The sequence below is a fragment of the Gallinula chloropus genome (genome assembly GCF_964237585.1).
Source record: "Gallinula chloropus genome assembly, chromosome: 9".
Classification (NCBI taxonomy): Eukaryota; Metazoa; Chordata; class Aves; order Gruiformes; family Rallidae; genus Gallinula; species Gallinula chloropus.
Genome location: NC_140094.1, coordinates 20,580,976 through 20,600,725, shown reverse-complemented (window position 1 = coordinate 20,600,725; position 19,750 = coordinate 20,580,976). Strand labels below are relative to the sequence as shown.

Below are 19,750 nucleotides of genomic sequence, written 5' to 3'. Positions count from 1 at the left end.
GGAAAGGGAGCAGAAAGGGATTTGCCTGAATTGTAAAGTAAATCAACTGTGGATCAAAAAAATCTACGTCTGCCTCCCTTTCCTTTCCTTGGGTCACTGCCTGTCCTTTCGTTAATACCAACCCATCTCAGCTTCAGTTTTCATACTTGGAAGAAAATTTTGCCTTTATAATGAGGAGCCTGAAGGGATCGAGCACGAGCTGATCACAACATCTTTGTGTTTGTATTTCACTTCCATACGAAGCTGTGAACGGATGTTCTGAGGGGGGTAGAGTCATCTGGGCAGGAGGAAAGCGAGATGCAGCACTGTGGAACAGCTCATCCCAGCTTGGTTGGGTTGGTTTTTAATACTTTCATGAGCAGGAGGAGACCTCAGCTTTCCAGGGGATCCTTTCTGGGGACAGCAAAGGATGGGCAGCCCTGGGCAGCGGGTGGCAGTTTGTGTGCCTGGGGCTGGTCGGCGTTATCTCCGGAGTGAAGGGGGCCTGCTGGGGCGGTGGGTATGTGCTGCTGCTGGACGTGCTCTTCTCGCCTTTCGCTCCCAAGCAGCCGCTCGTGGTGCTGCTGGGGCTGCGGGTCTCCCCGCAGGGCGAAGGGCGCCGCAGTGCGCCGCTGCTCCGGCACAGCCCGCCCGGTCCCTGCGGCGTGAGGAGAGGCAGCCGCGGCCCCACCGCCCGTTTCCCGCCAGCCGCGTGCGAAGGGACGCGGCACGGGAGCGGCGTGGGGCGGCCGGGCCGCATCGCACCGCCACGCACCCCCCGCCACACGGTAAGGAAGGCGCTGGCGGCTCAGCCCGTGCCCGTCGCGGAGGCAGCTCCGTTACGGCTGGCGGCAGCGCTCCTCCCCGGCAGCTGCCGGGGCCGCGCGGCTCCCGCCCCGCCCGCGCAGCCGCGCTGCGGCGCCGCCTCTCACGGGCCGCGCTGAGGCCGCCCCGCCCTCGAGGGGCTTGGGCACCCCCACGGCCGGCAGGGGGCGCCGCCGCGCCGCCTCCGGTCAGCTGAGCGCGTCCTTCCGGCGGGGACCGCGGAGCGGCGCGGTGTGCGGCGGCCATGCGGATCGAGAAGTGCTACTTCTGCTCGGGACCCATCTACCCCGGCCACGGCGTCATGTTCGTGCGCAACGACTGCAAGGTACCGTCCGCCCAGGGGACGGCGCGGCCGGCAGCGGCAGCGTCTGGGTGCCCGGCCCGCTCCCCGCGCAGCCTGCCCGGCCCGGTGCCGGGGCGCTGTCGGCCCCTCCGGAGCCGGCCCCGGTTCCCTCTCCGGTGTATCGCCCCGCCGCGCCCCGCCGCCCTCCTTCAGCGCGTCGCCGAGGCCCCAGGAGCTGCCCGGGTCCGGCGCCCCTGTCCCGGGCCGGGCTGCGGCCGAGCCGCGCTGTGTCCGGGGAGGTCTCGGGGCGCGGGGCCGGCGCCCCGCAGCCTGCCCGCGGCGCTTGGGAGCCGCGGCGCCGGCCGCGCTCACGTGGGTGCGGCGGAGCGGGTGGCGTCCCCGCCGCGCAGGTGTGTGTGGGAGCGGGGACGGGGGGGGACGCTACCGCCTGGCAGCCGGGGCGGCTGGCGGGAAGGGCGGGCGCTGCGTTACTCGTTTAGCGGCTTCACTGAGCCGTACGCAGGCCTCGTCCTTCAGCTTCTGGGTTCGGAGAGGGGCCGGCTGCAGGTGCCCAGCGGGTCGTGCTGAAGGGAGGGCGGTCTGGACGCTGTGTTCTGGCGCTCACGGGTGGTGTGGCTCTCCCGGTGCCCTGCCTGTAGCTCCCTGGGCGCTCTGATGTGCCGTCCCCAGGTGAGGCTGTCACAGCAGGACGCACACAGCGCTCTGGGCTTTGCATTTCCATGGCAATTTCCTACATAAAACGTCGCGTAGAGTTTCCCAGCCTCTGCTGTGCTCTTCATCGCTCCTCCAGGGCGCTGGGGCCCCCTGTGTGCGATGAGGGTTATGCAGATAGCGTCCTGCCCCTGCGGGGGTCTCAGCACAAGTGCCGGCTCAGCTGTGTTGCTCATCCGAGTCACAGCTTTTGGGTGGTGAGAGGTAGGTGTAGATTGACACAGTTCCATTTACTAGAAAATAGCCACGAAGTGCAGGCTTTAAAGAGAAACAAAGCACAGTGGCAGGTTAGTTGTGAGCAGGCAGGTGCCTAAAGTGAGTCTAGTTTTCTGTAGGAGATGTAGAAAAATGGAATTAAAAAAAAAAAAACAACAAAAAAGGTGAGTTGGAATGTTTTGGCTTGTGCTTTAACTGCTTTCAGTAAATGCAGTCCAGGACTTAACTGATGTGCTTTGGACTCCTGCTGCAGGGTAATCTTTAAGGCTTAAAGCTTCATTCCAGAAGATAGACCTTTTTTTGTGGGGGTATGTAGATTGCATTGGAAAACGTTAGATGAGAGGTGTGAGGATTTTTTGCTGTTGTCAGGATGGCACCGTGTCTAAAAAGTGCTGACAGGTATAGAGAATCATTTATTTACAATACAGGTTTGGTTTCATAATTTTCTTGCAGACAGTAATTCTCACAACTCATATATTTCTATATATTTATAATCAGCTGAATTGTATTTGTACGTGTCCCTGACAGCTGTGAAAATGACTTTACAATGTAGAAACAAGGCCAGTGCTTGCAATTCCATTTGTTAATGGTGAAATTTGAACTGAAAGTATTGAAATTTGAAAGGTGAACATCATTTCCAATAAGTATTGTTAGAGAAACTTCACTGGTTGGTCCTCTGCTTGCAGTGGGGCAAGAATAATATGGTTTGACTGTAATCTTTTTTTTCTTTTTTCTTTTTTTCCCTGTTTCAAGATATTCAGATTCTGCAAATCAAAATGCCACAGAAACTTTAAAAGGAAGAGAAATCCCAGAAAGATGAGATGGACCAAAGCATTCCGGAAAGCGGCTGGGAAAGAATTGACAGTGGTGAGAAGTCGAACTGGATCACAATTCATAATAGCTCTCTAAAATGGCAGATATTTAACTTCTTCCAGTTGCAAATAAGTTAGGCTGGCTAGCTTAGTGCATTATAATTTAATTAGATTAGCACAAGAGATGGAGCAAGTGGAGAAAAGAGGGTTGTGGAAGAGGATGAGAGAGTTTTCTTGAGAACGACCTGTTCATTTAGCTTGGCTGTGACTTGTAACTTCTGCTTCAGCTTCAGTGTGGAATTTGGTGTTTCAGGTGTCTGCATCAGCAGTACACAGCACTTTGCCAATCCAAGGCATTGTTTCTTCCATCTATAAACCTCCTACTCTCTGTACATACTTTATTTTTCTAATGTGACTGAGAAGCCATGATTAATTTGCAGCTTTTGTAATTGTATTTCTTGCTTTCAAGTTTCTCCAGGCTAAGCTGAGCTACCTTTTAAAAGCTAACCTCAGGTGTTAATTTAAAATTCCATTATACATGTCTCAGCAGCTGACTACATGGTCCCATTTTGAGATCAGCCTGTTTAGTAAGAATGGAAACAGATCCCTTGGCCAGTGTGAGGCAGCTGTAGTCTGTCTCTGTGCACGTGGGTTGGAAGGCTGTGGCTTGCTGGAGTCTGGTGCTCTTACAAGACTTGTTCTTGCTGTTTGTGTTTCTCATGACACAGAGCAATGCTGTATGTTGTAAGTATGTAAAAAGCTGGCACAATTTAGGATGAGCTGCACTGAATTGTGTGTGGTGTGCTCTGCAGCTTGGAACTGGGTGTTTTGCTTGATGCTGTCCCATGGTGAAGGATAATGTTTTTCTATTTGGCTGCAGTGTAGTTTCTCTCATTGGAGATGTCTTTAACTCAGCTGAAGATCAGCAGCTGGTCTAGTAACTCTGCATTACCCCTACAAAAAAGAACTTGTGGGCAGGGAAAATTGCTCAGATAAATTTGGCATAAAGTTAATGATGCAGATCAAAACCTAAACCAAACCCCAGTGCAAATGAGGAGAAAAAACAAGAGAGAAGAAACTGTTCTTCTGTCTTAAATTCTTATGGGGGAAAGAAACCCCAGAAACAAAAAGAAGAAAAGTCATCAGCTGCCCCAAACACCACAGTGTCACCAACTGAAATATCTCCCAATTTCCAGTGATTTGATACTGTTTCAGTACTCCTGAAATAGTGTTTCTTTTCTGAGCTCTCCAAAATTACAGGCTGTTGAAGAGAACTTACTTGACCTGCATTAAGTGCTTTTGACTTTACACGTTTTCAATTTTACCTTCCACCTGTCTCATCTCCTCTGTATTTCCTATTCCACACTGGTCTCCTCTGTGCCTCTTGTCTTGCTAAAATGAAAATAGCCGAGGGAGATGTTTTGGTAAATAGCTGTCTTCAGACAAATCACTCTGGCTTCTGACACTTTGAGGTCAAACACTCCACTCTATTTCCTTCCAGTTTAGTAATCTCTAAAGGTTGTTAAAGTGTAGGAGCTGAGATTCTGATAGAGGGGGAAAAAATAACATAAAATGTTGTTATGTGAGTGCTACAGTAAGAATGCATTGATCTAAATGTGTATGCAAGCTGTATTTACTTTTTCTTATCACAGGATAATTCATTTGAGTTTGAAAAACGTAGAAATGAACCAGTGAAATACCAGAGAGAGCTGTGGAACAAGACTGGTGAGTTGTTTCAGAAAAAACAAAAGCTGAACCATGGGGAGTCAATTTTTACTCTACATGAGCAACATTTTCAGAAGATTTTTTAGTATATTGTCACTTTGGAGTGATTGTGTTTGAAATTACTGGAAATACGACCAGGTTCTTACGTGTGGAGGATGTTTGACTTGAGAACAGATGTGGAGTTTCCCTTGGTTTTACTTTACTTTTCCAGAAACGGGTCAGAAAATGAGGTGCAGCATTCCCCTCATTTGAAGTGTTATCTTCAAAAAAGCTTAATAATTCTCCATTTAAGAGGCATTTGTACTGATGCAGTTGTTTCTTTGTTTCTGCTTATTCAGCTTCAGGTTGTTTCAGAAAGCAATTGCTATAAAATGGAAGTTACTTATGTAATGAATGAATGCCACAAAGGAAAAGGTTGTAACTTCATTCTGATTTCAAGTAGAACGAGACATTTGCAGTGATGCTTAGTTGTAGAAAATACATGTAGGCATGAAAGTGGAAGTGTAAATAAGTTCCAAAATACAATTCATTGTAGTTTCTACACAGACCATTACTCTGGTTTTTGAAGAAGGAATAACTTTTTCTATATAGTATAAAGAGTTGCCTCTGGTTTTAGGGAATACTAGTAGTACTTTTCTACAAAATAGCATGTAATATTGACTGGAGGTATGTGTGACATGTAAAACGACTTCTGCTTTATTTCAGTTGATGCAATGAAGAGAGTGGAAGAAATAAAGCAGAAACGCCAAGCTAGATTTATTCTGAACAGGTGAGAAGTGTTTGCATTGTGGGAGCTCTTGCAGATACGTCTTAAGACAGTCAGTGTTTCCAGAGAAATGATGACAGAGGTTGGAATGGTTATTTCCTTTGTTAAAATAGGTTGAGTGAGCTTTGCTGTGCTACCAAACTGCTAGGCTTTATTGGGTGTTCAATGCCATGGAGCTTTTGGACACTCAGTGATACCTTGTTTGTAATATGGAATCTTAAATTTAAATCTTAGGTTTTAACAAATGTCTGGTAAGCACTGGCTTGTCTTCTGCTTATCTATCCACTGTATACTTGGGTTGATTTTCACATGCTTATTAGCTTTATTTCCTTGTAATCACAGTTATTTACAGTTTGCATACCTTCAGCTAAAGGTGTGTGTCATGCATTAAAATGAAAATACACATCTCTTCTTGGAAGGTAATTGGATTTAATTTTCCCTCTCTCCAGATTAAAGAAGAGCAAAGAGTTGCAGAAGGCAGAAGACATCAAAGAAGTCAAACAGAATATCCACCTTCTTCGTGCTCCACATGCAGGTAAGAACTTGCTTTTCCTGGTTTACTTAGATTAACTTGTGTATACAATTTCATGGGGGTTACTGATTTTTATATATTTTTTTTTTGTAATTCTGTGCATTGTTCTTAAAATTATTTGGGTTCTTGAATATGGAGAATAGCTCCTGTCACTAAATGTATAATAATGTGTATTCTGTGTTAGTGAACTGAGTTTTCCATTGGAGAAACCTGTTTCTTCTAAATAATTTTCTGGTTTCTGAATTCTTTATTACTGGTACCAGCTTGTGTAAGGTGATGTTTATAAAAATGGATTGTGAAGAAGTTTGGTTTTTTAAAAAGTACAGTTAATGAAGTAGAGTAGTTAAAAATGTTTCTGTTAGTTATTTTTATAATAAAAATTACCAGTGATTTTGTCTCTGTGGATGAAAGTGTGACATTATTAGATGTTAACTAGTATTCTGCTCTATGATTTTCTTCCAGTTTGTGTTAAGCATAGTCTGGGATTGTGTATATAGGAAACAGGGTTTTTGTCTGTTATATCTAAACTTCAGCTGAATCTGTCCCTTGTTTTTCTGAGGGAAGCAAAAGAAAAAAGATCTCAAATAAACCTGGGTGTGTGTTTGGCTTTGGTTATGTTAAACGAGTGACGTGCAGTTGCAATTAGTACATCTGTTCATGAAATGGCAGCTCCCTTCTCACAGTTTTGCAATTCCTGATGGGCCTTGAAGAGAGCAGAATCAAATGTTCATCTGGATGTATTTTTTTTTAAAGCAACTCTTTAAGCAGTATATTTAGGCTGTTTCACCTAGAATAGCTACATGCTGTTCAGAGAGAAACAGTTATTTGTGTATAGAGACACATCTTGAATTTCATTTTTTCTTTGTTTTGAAGGCACCCCGAAAAAGCTGGAGGAGAAAATGGTGCAGAAGCTGCAGGAGGATGTGGCTATGGAAGAAGATTCTTAATTTTCTATTTATATTTCTTCAGCAGTTAACAGTTCTTCCTCACTGTTTACAGTTGAAGAAAAGCACCTTTTAATGAGGACTGGTCATTTACACCTAAAATGATTTTTTTTTTTGGTAAAAAAATTGGAAGAAAGGTACTGGTTTGTGCAGTACCTGTGATTCTGTAATTTGAGAAAACCTTGCCAGCTGGATGGAGATCAAGGCATACTGTTTGTAATGCTGTGTGCTCCTTGGAAAGTTGAACTTTCTGGATAAGTTTTCCCTGACAATTCAAGGAATAAAATATGTTGACCCAGAGCTTTTCCTGCTTTATCTGTTGTACTTTCATAGTGGTAAAAGCAGATGAAAATATATCTTAATGATGACAAGGTGTGGCAGGATATATTAAATTTTCATTGGCCTTGTGCAGTCCAGACTTATTTTCATTCATGTCATTGTGAAAAATTTTCAGTTTGTTATGAATGCATATAGTGTTTAATTTCCTTTAAAGTCTGATTCCACAGCACTACATTGCAATTGATACTTAGGCCTGGCACAGCTAACACTGAGGTAGGACTTATCTACTGTCTGGAAAATAGTAAAGGTGATGGCATCCAGTTGAAGCTGGACCTGCCATCCTCCTGATGTACCGAAATTCAGATCTGACATATAATCAAGCTGACTGAGATGCTCAGTAAATCACACTTTTGACTGCTTTTACCTAAAACTTGGGATTATTTTGGTAGAAAAGAAGATTATGTTAAAGCATGGGTGGTGGTAAAATTGGTGGTGGTATTTATTCACTGTGTCATCAGTACTGAGATAAATACACTGCTTTTTTAAACTGTCACCAGTTTATCTAGAACAGCCTGACCAGAGAAGCCTTTCAAAGGCATTTAAAATGGTATTTATGTTGTTCTCAGTGCTCGTTTCCCTGAAAAACAATAATTTGTAGTTCTGTTCCGAACTTGAATGTGTGCTATGTCAGGCACTGGAAAACTGCATCATATTTACCACCTACATCTGTACTGTGTTGTTAAGAAGAGAGTCATATTTGAACACACAGAAGGGGACAGGGGGAAGTGTGTGAAATAAGTAGGCATTGTGTCAATTTTTCATCTCTTGGTTTATGAATTTAGCTATTTAGAAAACTTTGTTCCAGTTTAGTGACATAAAAATGAATCTAGTAATAAGAAAAATAATTCCTTCATATTTTCATCAAATTTAAATTTTGCTGTAATTTAAAATTTCCATGTAAGGTGACAGGTGGTAAGTATTTTGGATGTACAATTTTGTTATCTCTGAAAACTGTAACATAAATAACAACTCAAAAGCTTATTGTAGGTTAGCCAGAAAACATATGTCAGTGGGATGAAGGCATGAAGATGCCACAGTGTATTTGTTGGACATAGTGAAGGGAGACCTTCACAGAGCATTCTTTAGCATGTTTACATGTGACTATACGAGTTAACATAGTATTTCAGCTTGGGCAATGTGTGTTTGTGTGGCCTGTCCTATCATACCATTTGCTGTCCTCAAAGTGTGATACATTTATCTAAAACACATATTACCCAGTATTGGGGTTTTTATCCAGTTTTAAAGGGCTGATGTTGAGTGAGTGCCAAGTTTTATTTTTCTCCAAAACCAGTAAACTGAATTTGTGCAAAGCAGAGAAAAGTGATGAATCCCAGTGGCTGTTCTGCAATATTTATGTACGTATCAATTCTTTTTTAGCGTTCAATTATTTATACTGCAGAGTATTTGTAGTTTTTCTGTCTATGTATCTTCAAACGAATTGCAATACTTGTTTGTGTGCTGTATAGATGTGTCTCTATGGGACTCTTCACTATGAAGGGTCTGTAGGTGTAGCAGTCATTTTGCAGCAGCTGAGAAGAGCCATTTGGGGAATATGCTGCAACCATAAATCCTAAACATCCTGCCAGTTGTATGAGTTGCTTACCCTGCGTACCTTGTTGCAGCCTGCATAATAGCATAATTGCAAACAGTGCTGTTTGAAAGTTAATACAGAAGTTGTCCATCATTGTGTGGGCATGCTGTTTCCCTGGGAAGCAGACATTTGCCTCCTGCCATGTATACCTTGTGAGTATGTGGGATGTGGTTGAGTTTAAAAGTTTGTCATGAGTAACATGCTTACACCACCTGTTCTGAAGGTGCCCCTGTGATTTTTTTGTTTTAAGATTTTGTAAAAATTCAGTTGCTATGATGTCCTCTTATCTCTGTCAGCTGGAATGGGATGCTGCTGAGGCAGCACATGTTGAAGTGGGGCACAACTGCAGCTGAAGAGCAACGTAGGGTTGGTGATCCTCCATTTTGCCTTACTCTGCATAACCCACTGCATACAGAGACCTTCCTGAGGAGTTGCTTTTTTTTTCTTTGAGGGGCCTGGCTGTCAAACCATGTTTCTAATAGGAATTGTTCTTATTCAAAGACATTTTGGTGAAGAGCTGTCATTGTCTTTGCTTGCTTAGGATGAAAGTTCTCAACTAAGCCAAAGTTGACTGAAAATTCCTTTAGATTTGGATTTTGTTTACAAGACTTAGAAAATGTCCAACTGAGCAGTATTCTGATGGTCAAGGAGAAGTAATTCTAAATATCAGGAGGTGAAAGCATTCCTCTTTCTACTTGAGTGGCTCTAGCTTGGAGTGCAGTGGTGTGCAAACAGAGCCCTCATCTGCCGCCTGCCTCTGGCTGAGCAGTGCCTCATCCTTTGGAGAGACAGGAGCTGCCACCTGTTCCTCCTTCAGTAGCAAGTGGGAGAGACAGTATTTGGTGAGCAGCACATTGGTACTTGTTAGGGAACCCTGTTTAGTGTCATGTCCAAATGAGTGATCCTGGTTGTGTTGAGATCTAGTAGGAGCAGAGCACAAGGTGCTGTGGGTGCAGTCAGTTACATGGCAGGTGATGATACATCCATTTCGTTCAATATTTAATCAGAAAAATAATTTATTAATAACTTAATTCCAGAATACAGTCCATCTTGCTTGGCATTTACTAATTCCATCAAACTTACTGGTTTTTGTACTTAATGCCATTGGGAGGCTTTCTTCAAAACAAAGTTTGATGGGCTTGATCAGAACAAATGTGATACGCTAAGAAATGCTTTTTAGTTTTAGTGGCTGTCATTTTTTCTTACAAAACAAGAACAGGTCTATGTTTTCCTTTTTTTACTGACTGCAAAATGTGGATTTTAATAGTGATTTATGAGGGGACTTTCTCTCATATTTCCCCCTTTCCTTTTTAATCCATCACTTCAATGATTTCTAGTTTAATGCTGACGTTGTTTTCAGGAGCGGGTTAACCTTGTGCTAGCACAAGGTTTTTTGGCTGCTGCCTCACTTCCTCGTGCTGCAGAGCTTGGAGCAGGTCTGTGGCCTCTGCAGGGTTTAGGGTTTAAAGCCGTGCCCTGAGACCCCACTGATGCATTGTAGATTCTTAATTTTTTTTCCCCCCCAAGTTCCATTCTTTTCTGGTATGTGATTGTCACCATTACCATCCAGAATCCCCAACTGCTGGGGGTGCCGTAAGGAACCATATCAGTTAGGCCCTGGAAGCTTGTGGCCCCTGCGGAGTGACGCCATCTTAGTTTCTGTGGCATGCTAGATCAGTGAGGGAAGGAAAGAAGTATTTATATCCATGTACCAATCTGCTTATGGCCAGATGTGGAGGAACAGCAATGTAGTGGTGACACAGCTGCTGGGCGGGAAAGGACCTGTTCCTGAGGTAAAAGAGCTCCGAAACAGCTGCGTGCCCTGTGGCGAGCTCGGGTGTCCTCTGTGGGACCACGCTTTTGCTGAGGTAATTTTGATGTTTTTGTATGAAGTGAGACCTGGAAATAATTCTTTTTGCTTTTGGTCATGGGTTGGTTTTGTAATCCATTGCTTGTTTCTTGGTTTTCTGTGGAATTTCTTGTGAAATTTAGATCTGAGAGAACAACTGAAAAAAGGAAGCGGTGGGTGATGGTGGGGTTTGCTTGTTTGTTTTGTTTTTAAGAAAAAAACCCACCTCAGCCTTCCCTTTCAGTCTTTCTTTTGCAAGTGCTGACAAATACAGTGTAAAAAAAGTGAAGATTACTGCTTTCTGTATAATTTAATTGTGCTGAACCGGAGCAGATTTTCTTCACAGGAAATCGGGCCTTCCCATGTTTTTCAAACCATCTTTGAGATTCTGGGGATAACAGTGATTTTGCAAACTAGTTGAGAAAGCAAAGGTGTTATATACAGTAAACACATTTTGGAGGTAGGCTTAAAAGCTTTGTTCAGCCTTTTTTCCTAACCTTCTAACTATTAGGTTTGGTTGAATGCCTTTTAAATATTGAAAGACAGTTCCTGAGAGACATTTCATGGTGACTGGCAGCTTTTAGTTTGCAGGAAAATGTTGGCATGTGTTGTGATTTATGTAGCTAACTGACTTGAGATGCTCTTACTCTTTAGAGTAACAATGCAGTGGTGCCCAGAACACACACGAGATCTGTCCTTTTGCAGCACAAAAGAAACGTAAATCAGTTCAATATGTTGACATGGTTATATGTGTCAGTAGCTGGAAAAGCAATATAGACAGCTGCTAATAGGTCCAAAGGCTTATGTCCCAAGAGATGATACTGCAACCTCCAGGCTGTTCAATTCCTCAATTACTGTTCTGGCCTCAAAAATTCAATCTCCTTCACCAGCCTAACTTATTTATGGGTTCCACTGAACTGCGACCAGGGAGAGCAGAAAGCTGAAATAAATCAACAACTGATAAAATTGTTTAAATCTGCTTGTTGTCTGTCTAATTTTAGGTCTCAATTGAAAAAGGCCTTTGCAGAGAATTGCCTTTTATATATGTAGATTGGTATGTGTAATAATTAGTATTCAGTGCTGTTAGCAAAATACATGGAAGTTTTCCTAACTGACCTGATTATAGCCATAGTGTTTTGAACAAGCAGTGTTACCTCAGTCTGAGTAAGAACAGAGGGAGAAACAAAGACTTGTGGAGGTAGCTGAGTTGGAAGATATTCCTTGCTGTTTTCTTTTTTCCCTGCTGAAGTTTTTCACGTTGTATTTAGTTCACACAATCACAGAATAACAAGGCTGGAAGAGACCTTTGAAGATCATCGAGTCCAACCATTCCCATCCTATGCTAAACCAGGTAAAGTTGGTAAAGTCACTTTTGTTTCTTCAACTGCTGTTGCCTCACCTTTAAAAAGTATTCAGAAAACATTTTATCTTATGTATATATGTGCATATATATATATATATAGTGGCAAAGGTATGTATGGAGCAAAGGAGGCTAGTTCCACAAGCAGTGTTTTATTAGTGACATTGTTTTCAGTACAGGGTAGTGACTCCTGAAGGGAAATAGATGTTATACTTTATAAGGCAATAATGTTGTGCATCCATTACTTATCACTGGGAATCGAGGCAGGGGTTTCTGCATAATTGAAAAGAAACTCTCATTTACAGTTACATAAGCTGTTTTCTGTGAGGCCCCACTGTGGGCTAAAGTTGCTGATTAAGAGAACTGCTTTGGTAATCCACTTTGACTGAAGTGATTCTTGAATGGAGAAGGTGAGAGACTTCTTAGTATGTGACAAAATAAAAAGCAGTCAGAAATTTTCTCTTGTGTTGAAGGCAGCATTAGTTACAGGATCTCTGTGCAAGATGTTGACAAACATGATGTTTCTGTTTTTGTAGCCTCACTACAGAAACTGACTATTAAAAAGCAATACTAGGTGAGCGAAGACTGGACAGTTTTCTCCCATAAAATAACTATTGGTTGCTGCTCCCAGCATAGAGCAAATTCAGATTGCACTTCAAATCCCCATATTTTCAGGCTTTATGTATTCCCTGACACAAAACCCGGGGACAGTTGTGCAGGCCCTACAGGGTTTAGCTTGATTCATAAGGGTGGCAGACCTTACCCCAGCAGTTTGCAGGCACAGCTGTGAAAAGAGCTTTTTCATCTAACAAGCCTTAACAAACTGATGTTGGCTTTGGAAGTCTGAGAGAACCAGCCAGGCTGGCCCCTGGGCTGCTCCCACCTTCTCTCTTTGGTTAGTTTGTGCCTGGGTTCAGATGGAAAGTCATTCAAGGTTAATTTGATTAGCTCTACCCAGCTTGTGAATAACCTCTAGGGAAAATCTGTGAAGTAGGAGACACAGATACCATAATGTGATCCTAATTCACATGTGATATTTAGAAAGAAATAGTATTTACCCTTGAGCTAAGAATAAATTTAGAATGATGTATGCATGAAGCACGCTCTAAGCCAGATTTCTTTAGGGCATGTCCTTGCTACTGCTTGGGATGCCTCATACAGAAGATCCCCCGGGGTATCTGGGGAATACTGTGGTGCTGCTTTTAAAGAACTTGTGCTTTTTCCCCATAGTGGTTTATTGCTATGTCCAGTGTTGACTTGGGAGGACATTGTGTGCCAGATTTTGTCACTGGCGCTGTCAGAAAGCTGTGATACAAAGGTGACAGGAAGCATTCTTCACTTTTCACAGCTGATGTAGGTTCATTTGTTTCGAAAGGGAAGGATATGTCTCTTGGAAAATTGCTTTTACTGTCTCTTCAAGGCTTTGTACAGCAGATGTACAGAAGTCAGGTTCTGCTTAAAAACATACAGCTGTGAACACAGGAGGTATTCTTAGGTCAAAGTAAAGGTTCTTGAGCAGTGTAAAAAACCTGTAGGTCTCAAATAACAAATATATCCCCTTTCTCTGTTGATAGGAAAACTGTCTGCAGGCAGCAATATTGTAGGCTTTTCCAGTGATATCGTGGTCTGCACTTCACTCAGTTCAATTTATTTTCTTTCTGTATTATATTTAATGATCTACATAAACCTGGTTATATGAGGAACATCTCAACGTACCCTCCCTGCTTTCTAAGGGTGTGCCAACTTTTTGCTGAATGACTTCTCTTAGACTGAGCAGATTTTTAACAGTCATTTGAGTTTGCCTTAATTACATGTTTCATTTGTTTGCCCCAAATCTGTTAATAGTTTTTTACTTTTCATGACAATCATGTTGAGTCCAATTTTGGAAACCTTTAAAGCCTTTAGACTGAAAATTGAGGAACTTTGATTCTAGTTCATATCTAAAGTCCATTTAACCTGGTACTACCAATGGTGGACAGTGTGACAGATGCTTTCAAAGACATATAGTAAAGCATGCATATGAGTGACCTTTTCTATGGTTTATCTTCCCAAATTCAGTCAGTAATTTAGGGATTTGGAAAGTGTTGGTGAACCAGTCTTCCATGACTGTATCTCTCTTAATTTTGAACACTTTTATACTTTAATTTCTCAGATACAATGTGGTGATGAGTACTCCTGCTTAATTCGTTATTGTGAGGGAGAACTTGTGATTTGGGTTTGATGCTACTGGTTTTTCTGTAGTTCTGGTATTGCAAGAAGCTGAATAATCATGTTCTTGTCACCCTCTCTGCAGCATTTGCGGTGTTGTGGACCTCCAGTTGCCTGTTTTCTAAACCGAAGGGTCTTAATCTGTTACCCTGTTCTTTAGGAAGGCAAACTCCTCTGAGCATCTTTGTTGCTCTTATATCTACTCTTGTCTGTTTTGTGGGATGGAATGATGGAATGAATTCTTGCAGTATTCAAGATACGGATGTGCCCTGGATTGTCTACACTGTTTCTCTTGTGTTCATTTGTTCTTTTGTAACTGTCTTCTCAATTGATCCCCCTAGCTTTTTTTCTGCACATTTCACAGAAAATAACTTTCACTGTTCGCATTTATTTTGATTTAGAATTTGCCAGGTCATTCATTATGTTTTCTCTTTCTGAATCTTCAGACAAGTCCATGGCTACCTGAATCCATCATGCATCATGGTTAGAAATTTGCTTTTAAGAGAAGTGAGATAGATGACATTATAAAAAAGTAAACAGACATACAAAAAAAAGAACTGCAAAGGGATTAAATTGTGTCAAAACAGATCTCAACAGATGGGCATCTGCTGCACTTAACAAGCCAAGAATATCACCTTGAATGCTCTTTGCTCATGAGAACTGCGACTTGGAAGCAAGTGCTGCAGTTGTCTGAAATGCTTGAGCATAGTTGATCATAGATGCAGGGAAGCGTTCACTGGTATGGAGTTTTATGAATCATTTACCTTTTTAGAAGTAAATTCTGACATCCTAAATACAGTATGCTGTTTCCATCCTCACACATTACATGCACTAGCCGAGCAGTGAGTAGACAGCTACAAGTCAGCAGATGTGGAATTTTATTCCTGGCTCTGCTTTCCTTAGTAGTTTTATCCAAGTTTCTTAAATTTTCAGAGTCCTGTCTAAAATTGTCTACCTGATCACAAGGAGTACATTCCCTCTTTACCTACTTTTCCATATGCAGGAAGGGAGTGCAGTGGGACTTATCCCCAGCAATTAATTTTATTTTAGAAGCCTGCAGGACATTTTTGAATGTAATTTCAATCTTTTGATCTCATTTTCCCAGCTCTGTAATCCTGGGTTCCTCTCATTCATTCTCCTTTTCTTTTTTTTTTCCTTAATAGGTTGATGTCACTGGCTGTGACCTGTAGGGTCAGGTGGGCCTGTTAATGTGTGTGCCTGATACAAATCTATGTAATACAAATCGGGCAAACAGTGCCATTCAGTAACGACTCTGTTGGTCTGACGCCCAATACCTGACTGGGAATAAAGAAAATCCTGGAGAAGTTCAATTGTTTTACTAGGGCAATGCCTAGGATGTGGGACATCTTATTTCTGCTTCTTCTGCTGAAGTTGAACAATTGGATATTCTAGTAGTTCTTACATCTAGTAACACTGTATTCTATATGGTTTTTCCCTTAAGCTACGTTTCACAGACTCTTTCTGCTTATGTAATTTGGAAATCCTAATAGACCAGCCTAAGTCTAGTAAGCAATCAAATTTAGCACTGAAATCTGTATTTATTATCAGTAGGGAGACAGGATAAGAGAGCTTAAATATTCCTAGGATATAGTCACATGTAATTTTTGATTCCAAGGTTGTAGATTTTATGATTTATAGCATGAAATGTAATCCAGTATTTTAAAATGTAATTTAAAATGTCTTTCCTTGGTCTTCAAGCCAAGTTTGAATGCTTTAAAATGATGTCTTACTCATTCTGCAGACAAGAAAAGCAGGTGCCTATAAGTTGAGACAGGTTTCCACTATTCTAAATCCAATTTTAATTCTGAAACTTGGGTTAATCAAAATAAAAATTGGCAACTGTTCAGCTTGTTGATCACGGCAGCATTTGATTTAATCTCTCTGTCCAAAAATCACTCTTACTACCTGACAACCCTGAAGGTTTTTAATCTGAAGTTGTTGATGATCAAAATCTTTCTGACAGATTGAAAATTCAGAGGAAGGCAAATTCAGCATTCAAATAAACAATATATGGGTTGCTATACTAACTCTGTAATGCCTTTTCATAGATAATTTTTGAAATTCCTCATTTTCTCTTTAAAACAAAGTAAAGAAGGCCCAGTTAATTCATGTCAGAAAACAGTGGAAAATTATAAGGGAGAATAAGACCCTTGGCTGAAATCAGATTTTTGTAGCCTGTGTTTTAGGAACTTGATCTGCTTGACCCGTTTTGGCCTGAAGGAAACAAGTATCTTTCTTGAAATCCTGATGATGGGATCCCAGATAATCAGTAACCTCAGGCCTAGTCCTAAGGAGACAGAAAATGCAGTCAGAAAAACTTTTCTTTCTCGGCTGATAAAGAATCTGAAATGAGCCTCAACATCCAGTCATTAGCATTCCAAGCTCTATTCAGTCACAGAAATGTCTTTTTGGTCATCTTTCCTCAGTGTTACATTTATGAGATGGTGCAAATTTGATAAAGCCAAAACCTGAAGAAGCTATTCAGCACGTTGTGATTCGGCTGGCTGGCAAAAGATCTTGCTTTGGCAGTCCCCAGGCTGATCTTGTGAAGTATTCCTGAGGGAAGGAGATTTCTTTGCAGAACAGTCCTCCTTTGGTGTGACCATCTGTCTCTATACAGTCATTTGGGCAAAAATATAAATTCCAAACAGGAAATTGCCACATTGCCAGATTAGCTGCAGAATATGCACTGACACTCCACTCATGAGGTTTTAGTGCCAGGGTTCTTTGCTAGGGATAAAACACTGTATCATATTTTCCCTTCCTGTCAGTGTTGGATTATAAACTAAATCCTGCTCGTTTTACTTTTAGAAGTAGTCCCAAAGGATTTTGGTGGGATTAATTGCATATGAAAAGCAAGCAGGATTTGGCATTCTGTGTACTTTGAAAATGAAATAGAGGTAAACATTATCAAAAGCTTGAGCTTACTGATGCTATTTCAGCTTGTCTTGTGATCTGAACCCTCTCTGCTGAATACTTATTTAAAGATACTCATGTTACTTTAGAAAAATCACTTTAAATTCTGAAAGGAATAGGAAAAAATATGTGTATATAGGTCCTCTATACAGCAAAGACTTGAAATAACTGCTCAAATCCCTCTTCCTTCCTGAAGTTAGGGGCATGTTTGGGTGCTTTGAATTTGGGAGTTAATAGAGAACTCCTTTTTTTTGTCAGATGCATATTTATATTTTGTTGTACTTTTTTCTCTATAATATTCTAAAGCTTCTGCTGGGGAGAGGATATGAAGCACCTTTTGATACATAAGTGATAATGCCCTGAAAAAATCTTTGTTCTATGGATTTAGAGTTTACTGAACAAATACTGGAGATAGTGTGGCTGGATGTAGAGATGAAGAGCTCCAGAAAATAAAAGTCAATACTTGATGAACTTGAGGCAGTTTTAGCATCAACTGTCCTACATTTTATGTGATGGGGAGTGGTGGAACTTCTGTCAGAACAGAACTAACCATTTTTTTAGCCCTCTAATTGTCTGTAATCAATTTTTGTGGCTTTTCAGTGAGAGGATATGTGTCACACCTCAGTCTCTAAACCTTTCTGAGGTTGCCAATTTGTAATTAAGGATTGATTGATTTATTTTCTTTTTTTTTTTCTTAATCCTGTGCAGAATCTATTTCAATTACTTATTCTCCTGCAATTTCACTGAGTTTGCAGTACTCTAGAAGGATCCTTTGGGGAAGGCTGGCTTACTGGGGAGCGAATGGAGCACCTCAGGGTGTCCAAGTGCAACCAGGACTACAGAGCACATGTGGGCAGGCAGATTAGGGAAGACATAATGTAATTTACCTGAACCCTTCAGAGTGAATGAACCTAAGGTGAGAGCTGGAATGGCTTGGTTAGTCCTAGTACCTCAGGGGCACCATCGTTTTTCAGAAACTTAATTCCAGAATCCTGAAGACCAGTAATAATCTCAGGTGGAATGAGTGGGTTTGTGTGGAGGCTTAGCCATGGGGTGGGGAGGAAGCATTGTTTGATACCTTGAACATTAGACCTGCAACAGGGGTGCCTCACTGCTGTTATTTTCCTGCCTGTAAAATTGAAGTGAAGTGTTCTGCAAGGATAACATCCAGTCTGTCTTGCATGTGTTGTGCCTTGGGCTAGAAAGGAGCAAACCGGATCTGAGGGCATCCCTTATTCAAGGGAGACTGACTCTATAGTAGCTTTTTTGCAGACTGTGTAACAGCTGGAGCAACAGTTTTCAATAAATGAGAAGTTTCTCTTGTGCTTTCTTGCTGCCCTGCAGCTGTTTGCTCCAACCATCACTATTGTGCTTCACAGCTTCCTCCCCAGCTCCCTCCATACCTGGCCTTTGTCTCCTTACACGGCACTTTCCAATCCTTTCTTAGTTCATAAACACTGTTAGAATGAACCTGTCTTGGGAATAGTAACACACGATCGATACTTCAGCTGCATTTTCAAATCTCTATATGAAAAGTGCTCAAGTGAAACACAAGTCCATGACTCCTGACATGAATGTTTTTGTTCCAAGGAAGCATATTAACTTCCTGAATTAACTAAAATGATCTAAAATTGTATGATGTAGCTTTACCTAGGGGCAAACCCACAGTGCTCTACTTGTCTCTATCTCTGTTTGTTGTCTTAGTTACATCACATATCAGTAGCCTGTAATTCTTTATGGGGACATAGGTAATAAATCCCACATTATAACTTTCTTACTGTTGCTGCATGATCTGTGTGATTTAGTGCCGCTCTCAGATGGTGACAGACAGCAGCCGAAAGCAGGCCCTGAGAGCTAGATGTGAAGTAATTGCTGTGGTGCTCTTTGCCTCTAATTCCAGACAGAGGGGAGACCTGATACATGGTTTAAGTGCTGAAATATGTAATGCATTTTTAGTGTTTTTATGGGAATCTTTCACATTGTGTTGAGTCACACATCCATCATGTGGTATAGTGGTTGTTTATCAAAAGGTACAAGAACCAAAGGCATAGTTTCATGTAGGCTGATATACTAAGGAAGCACAGTGTATGAGGGATGCTGGTATTTTAAACACTTTTGACTAAAAGTTAACTCATAAATAAGAGAATAAATTCTTGACGCTGTTTTTCACATCCATTTTTGAGCATTTCTTGGGAGTTAGCCTGATTCGATCTCAGATGTTCCCTAGTCTCTTCATTTCAGCCTGTCTTCTCTGAATATTCATAGTGATAGATGAAAACAGAAGATGCAATTACTTAATCTTTTTACACATGCTTTCACTTTTAGCAAAGCAACAAGGTGTGAAATCAGAGAATGTTTAAGGCAATTTCAGTCCTCATTTTAAGTTGTGGTACATTACCTCTATAAGTAACAGCTGATGGTATGTACTGCACAGCTACTTGAATAAAATATATGTTTTACACTTTTTGAATTCTCAGTGCCTGGGTGCTTAGAATGAAGAGCTGTTTTGTTGGTTAATGTGGCTTTGTAGGGAAATAGGAAACCTAGAGAGAGGTTTTACAGATGCTGCAACATACCAGGGAAACAAGTTTGTTATTTTTAGCCTTCAACAAATTGCACCCACTCACTGCTGTATGAGATGCATTTAATTTA

General features: G+C 41.6%; 1 protein-coding gene across 1 annotated transcript; it reads left to right on the top strand.

Moving 5' to 3' along the window:
- Positions 1-1,018: 1,018 nt before the first annotated feature.
- Positions 1,019-7,108, top strand: RSL24D1 (ribosomal L24 domain containing 1). Its single transcript, XM_084267799.1, has 6 exons — positions 1,019-1,129; positions 2,789-2,902; positions 4,500-4,572; positions 5,278-5,341; positions 5,788-5,873; positions 6,744-7,108. The coding sequence occupies exons 1-6, from the start codon at positions 1,049-1,051 to the stop codon at positions 6,815-6,817; spliced, it is 492 nt and encodes a 163-aa protein (XP_084123925.1). The 5' UTR covers positions 1,019-1,048; the 3' UTR covers positions 6,818-7,108.
- Positions 7,109-19,750: the final 12,642 nt, after the last annotated feature.